The following is a 17,500-nucleotide window of genomic DNA, read 5'->3' on the forward strand; positions in this document are numbered from 1 at the left end:
TGAATGCTACAAGGGCGTCAGAAAAATAAAGAATTATCCAGACTTTATTTCTAGTGACAAGCAAGTGAAGTGTTGGAGTGGGCTTGATGCATTGATTAAGTATGTCATTTCCAATGATGAAGATGTTCCACAGGTGAAATTTCTACAACGTAATGTTCACATTCTTAATGCCTCTAAAAATAAACGCATTTACTCCACAGAGGACCTTTTTACTGCTTTTAGTTGGTATTCATTGTCTCGTTCTCTATATTCACAGCTTAGGAATTATTTACAATTACCATCCATTTCTACTTTACAGAAAATTACTGCTGTCAGCAAAAATATGAGTGATGCAGCTTTATTTACCTCTATTTTCAGGAGCATCAGTGGGCGCAACCGGGGATGTATATTGATTGTGGATGAAATTTACATCAAAGCCTCTTTGTCGTATCGTGGTGGTGAAGTCTTTGGTTATGCTCATGATTATCCTGACAGAGCAGCTACAACAATGCTTGGTGATATGTTTTTTGGTTCAAAATCTTTCCTTGCCAGACTTGTTCCGTGTCATTCATTAACTTCTGAATTTCAATTTCAACAGGTTGCTGAAGTCATTACAACTGTGGAGGAATGTGGAGGAAATGTTGTCGCCATTGTATGTGATAATAATAGAGTAAATCAGTCTTTTTTTCAGAAATTTGACAGAAATGATGAGCAAAAGCCTTGGATTGCTAAATCCCCAATCTCAACTAATCACAAACCTCTTTTTTTTATTTATGATCCAGTTCACCTGTTAAAGAACATACGTAATAATTGGATATCAGAAAGAACTGGTACCATTGCTTTTTCACCTTTAGATAGTCCTGACCCCACAGACAAGAAGATGGCTAAATGGTCTGATTTGATCGCACTATATGATCATGGAACATCTGAATTTTCATTGCGCATGTCTAAATTAAATAATGTTTGTCTTAGGCCTTCTAACATCGAAAAGCAGAAAGTTTCTCTTGTTCTTGATGTCTTTTCAGAAAAAAACAAGTGCAGCCCTAAGTCTTCATCAGCTTCGACACAGTCATGGAAAGATACGGCTATATTCATTGATAATGTGATATGTTTATGGAAAGTTTTCAATACAAAAGATCCTCTCCGACAGACTCGACTTCGAGATCCTGATATGGCAGTAATCAGGGATGAGGAGCATCACCAGCTGGATATTCTGAACTCATGGGCAGATATCGCATTACGTCTTACTCCACTTTCTAATCCTCGTATGCATTCTCTTACAGCAGATACAGCCAAGGCTCTCTTCTGGACCTGCAAGTGCTTTATTGATTTGGCAAATTTTCTCTTGTCCTCAGATAACAGTCTCCATCATGATTATGTCGCTCTTGTTTTTTTCAACAGGATGATATTGAAAGCCATTTTGGTCACTTACGCAGATCAGCAGGGTGTAACTATTACATTTCAGTAGAGAATGCCTCACATACCAATACCATTGATCGTGCCAAGCTCATGCTGGAGAGCATGACAACAGATGTTGATTACAGTGGAGCACCGCATGCTTGTAATTTATGTGACCTTCCATTTTCTGACAATGATATTTTGCTTTTAGATTCACTTCCAGACTTTCCTAGTAAACTGTCAACTGATGAGACAATGCCTCTTTTTTTATATTGCAGGTTATATTGCATCGAAACACCCGGATCTCCAAGGTAACATGTCATCGTTTCCCACTGAGACTACTTCTTTTACAGCAACGCTTTCTCGTGGTGGTTTGAGCTGTCCTTCAGAAGGACTTTTTCAATTTGTTCTCTTGTGTTTTGGATTTTTCAGACAGACAGTGGAGCTATCATGTAGGCGTAGATATCTCAATTTATTCAAAGAATTTCCTCGTTTTTTTCAGATTGGACTGTTCCATACCAGACGCTGCAATTTCAAGACTCGTTAATATTTTGCTAAAGAATTATTGCAGGGAAAATGTGGAGAAAGATTGAATTTTTCACTTCTTCACTAGACTCGCAAGTGATCCAACAAGCTGACATCAATAGCATCACCCCACTACATTACTCAAGTAATCCTTGATTCAACCTCACTCCCCCCAAGCATGCACCCAATGATAAATTTTTATGTCCATGAATGTGAATTATTAATTCTCGAATTTCATAGACACATCAATATATTTTTTATTTTTTATCTCAGAATCTGCCAATATTACTTACAGGCATGTATGTATTTCTATGTATTTATTTATTTAAAAAAAAAAAAAAAAAAAAAAAAAAAAAAAAAACTTAATGGGCCAAATTTTTGATTGTGCATGGTCACATAGACCGTTTAAAGCAGATGAGGTACAAATGTATCATCAATGGAATGCAATCTGGATTATTCTTCCAATGGCTTAAGATTATGTTGTTTTCTTATTTGGATAAATATTTTCTGAGGATAATTTGTGGTTTGATATTCATGGCATCGTAAGATTAGACACCCTTTAGATTTGATATTTCACTTTCTTTTTCTTACTAGACTACTTGTCAAGTTGTATTCCAACAATGTGAATAATAGCATTTCTATCCCTCACTACTATTACTCTTAAGTTAAATAGACTTAGATTAAAAGTACATGTCAGTGCTAATGGAGAATATGAACTAACAACCAATAACAATGAAATATGAAATAGATATAGTCTTCTTAGAAATAAGTAGTAATCATGTCATGATAATCATTCTTCTTCTTCTTCTTATTATTATTATTATTATTATTATTATTATTATTATATTATTATTATTATTATTATTATTATTATTTATCTTATAATAATAATAATAATAATAATAATAATAATAATAATAATAATAATAATAATAGTAGATCTTTATTGTCCATAAATATGGCAATGTGTCATAGAACTAGAAAATTCAGATCTTATGGGGTTTCTTCTTATATTTCGTACTGTTTACAAATAATAAATATCAATTTGAATTGCCCTTAATTAACCCATCTGTGATTTAAGCAATTATAATCAAGGTTAGCTATCATCAGAGTAATATGTATTTAAACTAGAATCATGAAAAATATAATTTCTCAATAAAAATAGTTGTAGAGGGGCACTTTTAAAAAGCGTTTTAAACGTTTCGTAATTCGTACAGATTCATTGAGGCCCAGTTTTTAGGCCCCCAATAGAATCGATTCTCTTCCGGGCTATGTGACCTACTGTCTGTTCACCTAGGTGTTAACATACCTTTAAAAATGTTTTGAGATCCACATCCTGTCGTGGAATGATAAATTCGTCCACATCATGACTTAAAACATACGTATATCCTCCCATCCTTTGTCTGCACTCTAAAACAGGAAGTGTCTCGTCGTGATGAAATTGTTTCGTATGCTTATCCTTTTCCAACAAAGTCCTGTCTTTTGGCAAACCAGGCAACTCGTAAGGCTGCAAATCTAAAACTCCTATTTTCTGATAATATTTGAAAACTCTTGTCAACGGTTCCGGATTACCCAAGTCGAACATGAGAATTTTGTCAACGCCTTGAATTCGCTGAATTTCCACCCATTCGATAAATTTCTCAGGGTCAAGGCCACCACTGTGGGCAATTTTAGCACAGAGAGCGATCCCTCCTTGAACTTTTGGGGGATATAAAATTGGCACATAATCGGAAATATCAGACGAACACATAGATGAAGTCAATGTCACATGACTAGCGTAATGTCCTGTGTCGGGAAACGAACAAATGTGTTGATGCGCTCTATAAACACCTGGATCGAAGTATTCCAGGATTCTGGCGATGAAATGGACGTCCATTGTGTGATAGTTAAAATATTCATGCGCTGACGTTGTGTACAGCGTCCTGTTGTCCAGGAGAATGCAGCACCTGAGAGTGTCGTAGGAGGCGTCCAGTGACGTAATAACGACATTAAGGTCAGAGTTCAAAGGTTGCCTATCATTGGCAATGGCTGAATACATGTAGATGTCGTCGGATGCGGCGTGTACGAAGTATTTGGATTTTGGGGCTTTGGTACTCTGGGAGGGCCTCCATGAGGAGTAATATCCGTTCTGTGGATAGCAAACAAACATTTTTTTAAAGTTAAAAAAGACATAAAATATACACACATCCCTCCCCGGGAAAGACAACAAAAAGACAACAAAACAAAAAAAAAAAAGAAAAAAAAAACCCAAAACATTTTAACAAACAACAAACAAACAATTTTTAAAAAAAAAAAAAAGAAAAGAAATAGAAACAATCTAACAAAATATGGTTGAGGGTGAAAATTGTTCAGTACAGCACGCTAAATTTTTGCCTACCAACGAGCATAGTGTTACTGGCAAATCAAAAAAAAATAATTAAAACTAGTTTTACAGATTTATATACGAATAACTTGCAAACCTTTTTTATAAAGGTCAATTCAATCACCCGTTACTCAGATGATCATTTAGAATATCTGATAGGCCGTAATGATCGGCCATTAATTTCACCTAGGCTTTGGAATCGCCTTGTTGCCAGATTCATTTTCGCCTACCTCAAGACTTTTATTACCGGACCGATTTTATAGGGGCAGCGTGGCTCAGCTTTACTGTCTTTGCTTCGTACCCAAAAGGCACCGAGTTCGATCACCCGCCGCTGCGTTGTGTGGCCTTTAGCAGGTCACCTCGTCCCAGTCTTCCCTTGGAATAGACCCTAGAGACAAATTTCCCCTATGGGATGAATAAAGGGAATTTTATTTATTTATTTTTATTTAGCTCAAAAGATTCGCCTCGATCTGTGCTAATTTCCACAGAACAGGAATATAATCAATAAAAATGGACGAGTGCCTGTACTGTTCGTAATAGCTTTCATTCATTTCTCCGCAAATATTGCGGGTTCTCCACTAGTAATAAAAATATATTAAATTTTTAAATAAGGAACTAACGAAAAGCGCTTCCGTTTCCAACCGCTTTCAGAACGACTCTTGAAGCGTTCCAATAAGTCTTCCCTAAACGTGTCATCACAGGTCTAATCCACACCAAAATTAAATTAAATATATCCATATTCAATAAGTTTTAGTGACTTAGAGATGCCTGTACTTTATAGGCTTCATCTCTAAGTAAGTAAAACTTATTGAAAATGAAAGTTGATGCAAAGACTACACAATTTTTCAATTCAGAAAAGTGAATGGAGCAGGCCCTTATGTTGATAATAACAAGAAATGAAGTGAGTAGGAAAGTGCCAAAAGGCAACCGAGAATAAAAACTTCGGGGCTCGAACCCGCGACCTTATTGGTACGAGAAGTCCGCCTGGCTCATACGGTAGAGGTCACGATCTCACCGGCCAGGCAAAGTTGTCGCACCTGTAAGGTCACGGGTTCGAGCCCCCATCATCGCCGCGAACTATTTTTCTCGGTCGTCTTCTGGCACTTTCCTACTCACTTCATTTCATATATTTTTTTAAAGGATTTTGAAGTGTAATTAAATAATGTCGAGGGTAAATTGTTGTTCTTTTTTATCTCCTAAGATAACGAATATTTAAAATTTCAAGAAAGCAGGTCTGGTCCTTCCATTATACCGTTTTGATATGACAGGTCGCATTTAAAAAAGATACGAAAAAATGCTTTGTCACTGGGCAGCAGACAATTACCGGCATATCAAACAAGGCCATATTCAATGTATAACAATAACAAGCCACTAATGGAGCAGGGAGTTGGAAAGTATGATAATATGATATCTATGCATACATACTATTATGGTCATGAAGTATCTAGTGTCCCTCGGGGGTCGGGACGAAGCCTTTCAAGTGATCACTTCTCTCTCTCTCTCTCTCTCTCTCTCTCTCTCTCTCTCTCTCTCTCTCTCTCTCTCTCTCTCTCTCTCTCTCGCCCCCCCCCCCCTCTTTTTCTCTTTCTCTTTCATAATAATATTTCAAATCTTATATTCTCATTCATACTCACAGTCTATCCATCCATCTATCTATCTATCTATCTATCTATCTATCTATCTATCTATCTATCTATCTATCTATCTATCTATCTCTATCAATCCATCAATCCATCCATCTATCTATCCATTTATCTATCTATCTATCTATCTATCTATCTATCTATCTCAAGATCAATCCATCTATCAATCTCCCGCCTGTTTGTCTAAATATTTATCTGTTTGTCTGTCTGTATATCTGTATTGATCCATCGACACTATCTATCAACATCATCACCATCATCATCATCATGTAAGAGAGTTAGCTTATGCAAAAGGTTACACAAGAGTTCTGTGTTTAGTGAGTTCATCGGTGGAAAACTTATTTGCGAGGACGAGAGACGCATGCGCACAACCAACATGACGTTCTCTCTCTAATAAATTTTCCGCCGGTGACGTCACAGACTATGGGTGACGTCCAATCAAGGGACGCTACTCTTCCGCTAATCTCATTCCCTATTGAAAATGATTACACAGGCAAAATGACTTAATATTTGGATTGATTTTACGGATTTGAAATTTATTAAACTGATTGAATTATGATGGGATCATGCAATTTGATTTGGATTTTGAATCTATCACAACAAATAAAGCAGTAAGAAATGAAACTTGGAATCTGGACTTTGATTTGAATGTCTTGATGTTGTACATTCAATTATCATCATCGGCCCTTGAACTCTTTAGTCACTTTTAACATCTACAACACAATGCAAAGGAATATCATTACCATCAATCAAAAAGCCACTATACGATCATTAGCCTTTAGATATTATATGTGCAACTACGCCACAATCGTCATCATCATCATCATCGTCATCATCATCATCATCATCATCATCATCATCATCATTTTTATTGAGGAGAATGGATATGATTTCTTAAACTGACCAAATTTTAAATTTTATATTTCTAGTCATTTCATATTCAAAATCCCTTAAAGCATCTGGTATGGCCCGACAAGGGGTCCCAATTGCTCAGTTGGCATAGAACTCGCTTCACACGCAAAGGGAACAAGATCGATCCCGGGTGCAGTCGAGATGTTTTTCTGACCTCCCCCCCCCCCACCCTCCCCTTCCCCACTGTCCACCCAGCAGTGATTGGGTAGCTGAGTCTGTGTGATCTGGTGCGCGGAGAGTACTTTGCGATAGGCTAAAAGAGTCCTCCTATCCAAAGGGTAGCAAGCAATAACTATTGTCCCTCTCACGCTATAGAAATCGGGATAAACTCCGGCTCCGCTCCATGGGCCAAATGGCTCATCTCTGAAGGACTACTTATTACGATCCTATAGCGTGGCTCAGTGGTGTGTGGTCTTTGCATAGTAACCGAAAGCTATTGAGTTCGACTACCGGCCGCACTTTGAGGCCTCCTGATTACTGAGGTTCGATCTCCAGTCGAGGGAGGAAGGCTTTTTTTCTTCTTGCAATTTATTTTTTGCTTTGTCTGGCACTGCATCATAACACTTTTTTTTTCTCGGCTATGTGCTCTTGTGGTATGACACTCGCTTTCGGATCGGAAGGTCCTGGGTTCGAGCCTCGCTCGGCGCATAGTTGAGTCCTTGGAAAAGGTTCTTTACTCACATTCTCTCACTGTACTTGGGTGTAAAATGAGTACCTGGCCGTTGAGGGTGTTGTCTCTGTCCGAAAAATTGTAACATCGCCTAACAGGCGTCATGTCCCGTCTTACATTTTCCATGTTGCTGTTAAAAAGCGTTTTGAGCACTTTTAGTGGATATTGCGCTATATAAAAAAATCTCAATAACACTTTTTCACAATGATACTAAGCTACTAGAAGTTGTGGACTGTAAAAAAGTAATACATTTTTTCTTTTTAAATTATGGCCTTCCGCCACGACATCATAATATGATATCTCGCCTAGCCTTTCCACGAAGGAATAATAGATAACATCAAACAATATGTCTCATGTCAACAGGAATCACCCATGGGCCAAATGGCTCTGAAGGACTTCCTGATGAGCAAATTGGGGGTTAATAATCTTGCCCAGGCCAAGGAAAAAAAACGAAAGCGCCTGAAGCGGGGCTCGAACCCGGGATCTTCCGGGTCACAGTGCAATACCTTAACCACTCGGCCACTTCGCCCCCAAAAAGTAATAAACAAAAATTAATAAAACAGCTATAAAAAAAAAAGAACGATTCGGGCCCTCCTACCCAATCCTTGATGGCTGGACATGAGGGAGTCATAAATATAAAATTATCTCGACTGCGGCTAGTGGTATGACACTCACTTTCGGATCGGAAGGTCTTGGGTTCGAGCCTCGCGCTCGGCGCATAGTTGAGTCCTTGGAAAAGGCTCTTTATTCATATACATATACTCTCATTGTACTCGTGTGTAAAATGAGTACCTGGCCGTTGACAGCGTTCTTTGTCGGAAACAAATTTGTATTATCGCCTAACAGGCGTCACGTCTCGTTCTACATGTTACGTGTTGCTGTTGGACAGAGACCCTTTGTAAAGCGCTTTGAGCACGCTTAGTGGATATTGTGCTATATAAAAGCTCTATATTTAAAAATCATATAATTTTTTCACAGCTTCTAGAATTTGTGGACTGTAAAAAAAATAAAAAAGAAGTAATAAACAAAAACGAATAAAACAGCTATAAAAAAAACGATTCGGGCCCTCCTACCAATCTTTGATGGCTGCTGGACATGAGGGAGTCGTAAATATAAAATTATCTCGACTTCATCCGGGATCGATCTCGGTCCCTTAGTATCGAAGGAACGAAATTGACGTCACTCAGCTCTTTGTTATTGCTTTTAGGCAGCCATTTTATTGATCAGTACTCACTCAATTCTATCAATCAGACTATATAAACGTAGTTTAATGTTACGGGTAGTTTTGTGTGTTGGTACGGTTACATCCTTCCATAGGATGCTATGACTATTTTAGCTAAACGCATATCATCAATAAAGAGGAGAATAAAAAGGAAAAAGAACAAGAAGGAAGTTAAAAGTAAGTAACTCCAAAGTTGAATATATAAATGCACCCCCCCCCCCCTTTCTCTGAGTGTATTTTGATGGGACAAAGTTAGAAAGGCTTGGGTGGCGGGAGAGATAGAGATAGATAGATAGATAGATAGATAGATAGATAGATAGATAGATAGATAGATAGATATATATAATATATATAATAATATCTATTTAATTATATATAATATATATATAATAATAATATATAGAGAGAAGAGAGAAGAAGAGAGAGAGAGAGAGAGAGTAGGCATTGTATTTTCAGGAATCGTGTTTTGTCCGGTCGAATGAATTGGGAGGGCGGGGGGGGGGGGGGGGGGGGGGGGGGGGGGGGGGGGGGGAGAGGGAAGAGAATAAAATCTGACCAAGCCTATCACGCCTAAGTCAAATGGATTAGAAACTTGTGTTAGTATAAACGGTGACAAATCCAATCTACTTATTGTTTGCAAGACCCAAGCTACTTTTGCCCGACTTCCCGGTTACCCTTGTTTGCTGTAAACTAACCACTGAGAGTTCAGAAAGGTTGATACTATGTAATTGATTTCCATAACATTAGGCAAGGAGGTGAAATTTGGAGTCCCAGTGCAAACAATTCCTGATGTGTCACCACCGACATAAAAGACCCCCCAAGAACTTGTGCATTTGTAAGAGTAATATCCACCAAACGTGCTCAAAGATCTTAAAAAGGGGTCTCCATATATTGCCATCGTACGCTCTAGTTTGCTATGGTGCCAACAGAACAGCAACACTCAATATTTAGGATAGGGGGAGACGTTTAAAATATAATCATAGTATAGTTAATGTTTCTATAGAAGGAACGAAATTGACGTCACTCAGCTTTTTGTTTTTGTTTAAAGACATCCATTTTAATTACAAGTTCTCACTAAATTCTGTCAATCAAACTATAACCGTACAAGGTTACACATAGTTTTGTGTGTTGGTATGTTATATCCGGCAGGTGGATGTTGTGAGCATGTTACCCATGACGCATAGCATCAATAACATAGATAGTAGAGCACTCGCTTCACACGCAAAGGGACCGAGCTCCATCCCCGGTACAGCCGAGATTTCTCTTTTCTCTTCCTTTCTCCCTGTCAATCCAACAATGATCAGATAGCTGGGTCTATCTGGATCTAGCTGGTTTGATATGACAGCAGGTTCTAATGGTGCTCACACTACTATGTTATGACGATCGACTCAATCAGCAGCAGCTTCTAATGGTGCTCACACTACTATGTTATGACGATCGACTCAATCAGCAGCAGCTTCTAATGGTGCTCACACTACTATGTTATGATGATCGACCCAATCAGCAGCAGCTTCTAATGGTGCTCACACTACTATGTTATGACGATCGACTCAATCAGCAAATTCCGTACCGCACTCGTTCACCGTCGCAAACCCACCCGGAAGCTTCGTCACAACAAGCCGTTCAACTAAATGCTCTGTGGTTTGGGGCTCGTTACCACAACGAGTACATGTTGGACAGGTGGAAGTCCCCACTAACGAAGCGATTTTGCCGTTAAGCAGGTTGGTTCTCGACCGAAGTCGATTAGCTGCCACCAGCGACATATATATATATATATATATATATATAATATATATATATATATATATATATATATATATATATATAATATTATATATATTGAATCATGTTTGATACAAATATGGTACGAAAAGTGCTCGACATGCAGTAATGGAGCGAATTATTATTATTTAAAATATTTACCACAATGTTTGAGACAGTCTACATTAATGTTTCAGGCTTAATTTGCCATCGTCAAGACTGAGTTGTTTTGTTGACTGTTGTTGTTTCTTGAAGTGGTTCCGGTTTAAAGTTGCTTAACAAGAATTTACGCCGATGGGGACACTTTTCATGTTGAGTGTGGCTTCATGTGGGTGTTTGATTATAGTATATTTCTCTTCCAGGCATAAGCTACATTGTTTTGATGTTGGTGTGTATCCTGTTGCTTTAGATAAAATTTTCCATGAAATGTTGTGGTCTAGTTTGTTGTCTTTTAATTTCCAAATATGTTCGCTGAGTTTTCTTCACATCGTTAGTCAGTTGGTTTTGGAAGTTGTTATTTTTGTTTTTGAACTGTACACTTTGAATGAGATCTGAAAGTCCGTCTTCTAATTTTTTTAATTCAGGTATTGGGGGGGGGGGGGGGGAGGGTGAATTTGTTAGAGTTGAAGCCGTACGTTTTCTTGTGGGTGGGTTCTAAATGTGGGTTCAGGAAAAAGAATGTTCTCCATCGTAGATTCTTGACAAATGTTTCTGTTCTTGCTATTAGTGATTTGATGTAAGATTTTCTGTTGCAGGTAGGAATATTCTTTGTAGAATATGGGAAAGTAGTAGGTCTAAGTTGTGGCGTAGTGTCCATTTTGTGTCTAAGAGTGCTCAACGGTGCGGAGCTGTGTATTGAATCGTGTTTGATACAAATATGGTACGAAAAGTGCTCGACATGCAGTAATGGAGCGAATTATTATTATTTAAAATATTTACCACAATGTTTGAGACAGTCTACATTAATGTTTCAGGCTTAATTTGCCATCGTCAGGACTGAGTTGTTTTGTTGACTGTTGTTGTTTCTTGAAGTGGTTCCGGTTTAAAGTTGCTTAACAAGAATTTACGCCGATGGGGACACTTTTCATGTTGAGTGTGGCTTCATGTGGGTGTTTGATTATAGTATATTTCTCTTCCAGGCATAAGCTACATTGTTTTGATGTTGGTGTGTATCCTGTTGCTTTAGATAAAATTTTCCATGAAATGTTGTGGTCTAGTTTGTTGTCTTTTAATTTCCAAATATGTTCGCTGAGTTTTCTTCACATCGTTAGTCAGTTGGTTTTGGAAGTTGTTATTTTTGTTTTTGAACTGTACACTTTGAATGAGATCTGAAAGTCCGTCTTCTAATTTTTTTAATTCAGGTATTGGGGGGGGGGGGGGAGGGTGAATTTGTAGAGTTGAAGCCGTACGTTTTCTTGTAGGTGGGTTCTAAATGTGGGTTCAGGAAAAAGAATGTTCTCCATCGTAGATTCTTGACAAATGTTTCTGTTCTTGCTATAAGTGATTTGATGTAAGATTTTCTGTTGCAGGTAGGAATATTCTTTGTAGAATATGGGAAAGTAGTAGGTCTAAGTTGTGGCGTAGTGTCCATTTTGTGTCTAAGAGTGCTCAACGGTGCGGAGCTGTGTATTGAATCGTGTTTGATACAAATATGGTACGAAAAGTGCTCGACATGCAGTAATGGAGCGAATTATTATTATTTAAAATATTTACCACAATGTTTGAGACAGTCTACATTAATGTTTCAGGCTTAATTTGCCATCGTCAGGACTGAGTTGTTTTGTTGACTGTTGTTGTTTTTTGAAGTGGTTCCGGTTTAAAGTTGCTCAACAAGAATTTACACCGATGGGGACACTTTCCGTACATCTCACTTTTCATGTTGAGAGTGGCTTCATGTGGGTGTTTGATTATAGTATATTTCTCTTCCAGGCATAAGCTACATTGTTTTGATGTTGGTGTGTATCCTGTTGCTTTAGATAAAATTGGTTAAAGACAACAAACTAGACCACAACATTTCATGGAAAATTTTATCTAAAGCAACAGGATACACACCAACATCAAAACAATGTAGCTTATGCCTGGAAGAGAAATATACAAAATCAAACACCCACATGAAGCCACACTCAACATGAAAAGTGAGATGTACGGAAAGTGTCCCCATCGGCGTAAATTCTTGTTAAGCAACTTTAAACCGGAACCACTTCAAGAAACAACAACAGTCTACAAAACAACTCAGTCCTGACGATGGCAAATTAAGCCTGAAACATTAATGTAGACTGTCTCAAACATTGTGGTAAATATTTTAAATAATAATATATATATATAATATATATATATATAATATTATATATATATATATATATATATATATATATATATATATATATATATATATATGAAGTCCTAGGCTGCCACCCAATGTCTCCTTTTGCTGGTGGAAAAACCTGGCAACTTCTCCTCCAGTTTCGAGGAGTCGATGTCCCCGCCCCTTCGAGGGATTGGATTCGTCCAAACCAACTTCCATCTCGTATATGCATCTCTGTCCGAAGTCAGGGAATCTACGCACAAGGTTGCCGGTACTTATTTCGGCTCGAAACGGGGGCACCGTCCATTATGCATTTGAGAGGGGTATCCCCATTCCCTCTTTCTCTTTGATCTTATTACGTCAGTTCTTTGTAATCGTCTCCCATCGGACATCGGGCGGGGGGGGGGGGGGGCTGGGTTGCGATGGCTACGATCCAACCCGGTGCCCGAACGGCCTCAGTCATCCCGGGCTCCACAGTATACAACTATGTTTAATCTGACGAAAAGTACTTTGCGATAGACGACTAGCGCTCAATCCAAAGGGTACTCAGCAAATGCTCGTGTCAATTTAACACTATAGATAGAATGAAGTTGACGTCACTCGAGTCTTTGTAATTGTTTTTTTTTTTTTTGTGTGTGTTTTTTTTTTTTTATTTTTTTTTTTTGCCATCCGCGCTTATGAGTCATTCTCACTAAACTGTTTAAACCAGACTAGAAAAATTCACGGTTACACATAGTTTTGTGTGTTTGCCCATTATACTTCCAGATGGCAATGTTGTGAGCTTCTTAGCCAAGTGCAGACTATCTGTAGATAGAATGCGCTTGGCCAAGGAGTTCACAACATTGCCATCCGGAAGTATAACGGACCAACACACAAACTCTGTGTAACCATGAACTTGTATAGTCTGGTTAATACAGTTTAGTGAGAACAACTCACAAACGCGGATGACAAAAACAATAACAAAGGCCTGAGTGACGTCATCTGCATACTATCTATAGAAAAGGGGATTAAATACATCGACTCCACGGACCTTATGGCTCTTGATGAATTAATTTTATTTTTTATCGTCTATTTTTGATAGAGCTACTTTTATTGATGCTGTGCGTTTAGCTAAAACTGCTCACAACATCCGTCAACATACAAATCCATGTGTAACCTTGAACGTTTATCGTCTGATTGATTAAATTTACTGAGAAGAAATCATAAAAAAATGGCTGGCTAAAAAAACAATAACAAAGAGCTGGGTTCCGTCGATTTCGTTCCTCCTATAATATTATGGAGCTACGTACCACCCGACCCATGAAACGACTAAAGAAAGAAAGACCCCACGCATGTTAGGAAGTTTTGCTGTTTCCTATGTCACAAGCCCAGCTTATCGCAGCTTATTGAAAGAAGCAGTCAATGCATTTTCTTTTCTTTTTTTTTTCCCCATTTTTTCTTGTCTTGATTTTCATCGTCTTTTGTTGTTGTTGTTGTATTTTGTTTGTTTTGTTTTGTTTTTCGGCTCTATCAAATTTTAAATGTGCATTTTTAGACAAACTCTGAAAAAATAGTAACATGCAAGTCATTTTCGACAGCAATTTTTAGAGGACGACTTGCAATATTCTTTTAGAGCCATTAGATCCATGGGAAAGAACGGAGTCATCCCGGTGTCTATAGCGTGAAACGGACAATAGCAATTGCTTGTCACCCTTTGGATAGGACGCTAGCGTATCGAAAATTACTTTCCGCCAAATCTAACAGATCCCAGCTATCCACCCAATCACTGCTGGATGTATGTTGGTACGGTATATCCTGCTGTCGGATCTTATGACTATTTTAGCTAAACGCATAGTAATCAATAAAGAGGAGAAGGGGAGGGGGGGGGGGTTCACAAAAAAAAATCTTGACTTCTCTCGGGACCGATCTCGGTCCCCCTGCTTTAGAAGTGAGTGCTCTTCCAACTGAGAAGCGACAGCCTCCAATCTACTGACTTGTTTTCGAGACGACGCACGCCGCTTCAGGCCGAGTTTCCGGTTACCTTTGTCTAGCTGACCACTCAGTTCAGAAAGTTTAAAACTCCTCCTAAACATTAACTCACTCAGTCCTAGAGATTTTTGCCTCTTTTCAAAATTGGAAGAAAAAAAAATTGTATTAAAAATGATCATGTGCATAGACAGAGTCTAGTTTTATTCAACTACCATAAACATGTAAAAACTAAAAACATTAGCTTTGATACTATACGCCTATAATTTGTCTTAGAAAAATGTAATAAATAGGCATAGGGTAAAAGTAACCCCGGGAAACTACGGATATAGTCGGTGTTAGGGTTGAGTGGGTTAAAAGACAATTGATTCCCAAAACATTAAGCAAACAGGTGAGATTATTTAGGGTCCCAGGCAGTGCAAACAATTCCCGTTGGCGACGCGACGTGTCAGATATTTTATATTCTGTCGTCTTTCTGGGTTCAATTAAAGTGATGTATTATTATTATTATCATCATCATCATCATCATCATCATCATCATCATCATCATCATCATCATCATCATCATCATCATCATTATTATTATTATTATTATTATTATTATTATTATTATTATCATTATTATTGTTATTATACTAATTATACTATTTTTGTTATTGTTGTTTTTTGTTTGCTATTTTGAGCCCGAAATGGTTGGTGTTTGATACATTTAAAAATATATAACGAAGCTGTTATATTCATTTTTTATACACTATACTTTTGACCTGAAAGAGGAATTTATGACCTTCAATTATGCTTACAAAAGCCTCTATGACCTAATACCACCCCACTTTACCCATCCCCCCTCCCCCCCTCCCACTCTCCCCCCTTCCAGCACTCCCACCCATGGGACAAGGAGTGGATTCAGATCTCTGGTCTTGGGTTCCGTGATTCCTTGAGTCAACAATCTCACGGATTATTACCCAGGAAACATCCCGGTGTTTTGGATAGCTACCACGGATACTACTGCCTTCTATGATAACACGTCTCTGGTAGCTGCTATCATTATCATCTATTAGTAGGTAGAGATGGTAATGGTAGCTATCTACGAGTGAAAAAAAATTAATAATAATGGGGGTGTGTGTGTGGGGGGGGGGGGTGAGCTTTTATATAATGCAATATCCGTTGAGCGGGACTGTGACAATTAAAAAATCAGCATCCCATATCATAAATATCTTCTATTTGTAGAATACCTTTGACTTTTGAATATACATTATATTATGTATCACGTGCTTTTCAACTAGATAGAGCAAAAAAAATAATAATAAAACAACAAAAAAACAAACAAACAAAAAACAAAAAACATAGACTTCGGGACAGATATGTAAAATTATTTTGAGTTATAATCCTTATAATGTGGTATACCTTGGGCGATGTGCATATATTTGCAAGTTTTGACATTGTTGTAATGGGCGATATAACAAATAAAACAACTTAACCGCCTTCCCCCCTCCCCCTTAAAATAAACAAACAAATAAACAAACCCACAGGCGCTTTAGTATTTCGGTGTACTTGAATAGGTTTTTTGTTGAATGGTATCTTAGCTTGGCCGCCAGAGAGAGAGAGAGAGAGAGAGAGAGAGAGAGGAGAGAGAGAGGAGAGAGAGAGAGAGAAGAAAGGGGAGAGAGAGAGAGAGAAAGAAAGAAAAAGAGAGAGAGAGAGAGAGAGAGAGAGAGAGAGAGAGAGAGAGAGAGAGAGAGAGAGAGTTGCTAGGAGTAACGCTTAATAGGTGCTAATATATCTTGGACATGTATTTCTTACAATCACACACATGCATCAATGCGTCCTAGAAATCCACCTATTGCTCAAACACGCATGTCAATTAATACTACTACGGGATTGACGGGGGGTCAGTTGGTAGAGTCTTGGAAAAGACTCTTTACTCACATTCTCTCACCGTACTCAGGTGTAAAATGAGTACCTGCCGTTAACAGCGTTGTCTTTGTCCGAAAAATTGTAATATCGCCTAACAGGCGTCATGTCTCGCCTACATGTTAAATGTTGCTGTTGACCAGGGACCCCTTGTAAAGCGCATTGAGCACGTTAAGTGGATATTGCGCTATATAAATGCTCAATTTAAATTTTTAGAGTACACACTTCACACACAAAGGAACCGGAATTAATCCCGGGTGAAATCGACATGTTTTCTTTCTCTCCTCCACCCCCCCCCCCTCCCTGCCCCCTCCCTTCCCTCCTGTCTATCAAACAGTGATTGGGTTGCCGGGTCTGTTTCATATGGCGGAAAGTCCTTTGTAGTAGACTATTGTTCTATCCATCATACAGTAGTAAGCAACTGCTGATGTCCATTTCGCGCTATAGAAACCGGGAGAAACTCCAGCTCCAATGACTCGACGGCTCTGAAGGACAACTTTGTGGTCTTTGATGGTGGGGAGTAGTGGGCAAGGTTTGTTGTTATGGTTGTTGTTGTTGTTGGTATGGTCTAGCGGCTCTTCTATTTATTCTTAGTATTTTGTCCGTGCCCGACGTCTTTATCCGGAAGACGGCGAGGACGGCAGTGCCGGGTCATCGGAGTCAGTCTCCAGTGTGGGTGTTAGCCCGTAACCAGACAGACTACTATTTATAAACGTTCAAGGCTCACATAGTTTTGTGTGTTGGTCCGTTATAAACTTCCGGATGGCAACGTTATGCGTTTCTTAGCCAAGCGCACAGCATCGAGAGCTTGAGAGGCATAGCAACAAGAGGTCACATATCAATTTAC

The 17,500-nt window shown here is 38.5% G+C and overlaps 1 protein-coding gene across 1 annotated transcript in view; it reads right to left on the bottom strand.

Annotated features, from left to right (window-relative positions):
* The window catches only part of LOC144980123 (uncharacterized), a 38,242-nt gene that overhangs the window by 12,840 nt on the left and 7,902 nt on the right, over positions 1-17,500 (bottom strand). The window contains exon 2 of the mRNA XM_078927667.1: positions 3,212-4,030. Within this exon, the coding sequence (XP_078783793.1) occupies positions 3,212-4,030 (819 nt within the window). The remainder of the gene's footprint in view (positions 1-3,211; positions 4,031-17,500) is intronic.

Source organism: Berghia stephanieae, chromosome 9 (genome assembly GCF_034508935.2).
Source record: "Berghia stephanieae isolate SIO BIC M18660-M18661 chromosome 9, UCSD_Bste_1.3, whole genome shotgun sequence".
NCBI lineage: Eukaryota > Metazoa > Mollusca > Gastropoda > Nudibranchia > Aeolidiidae > Berghia > Berghia stephanieae.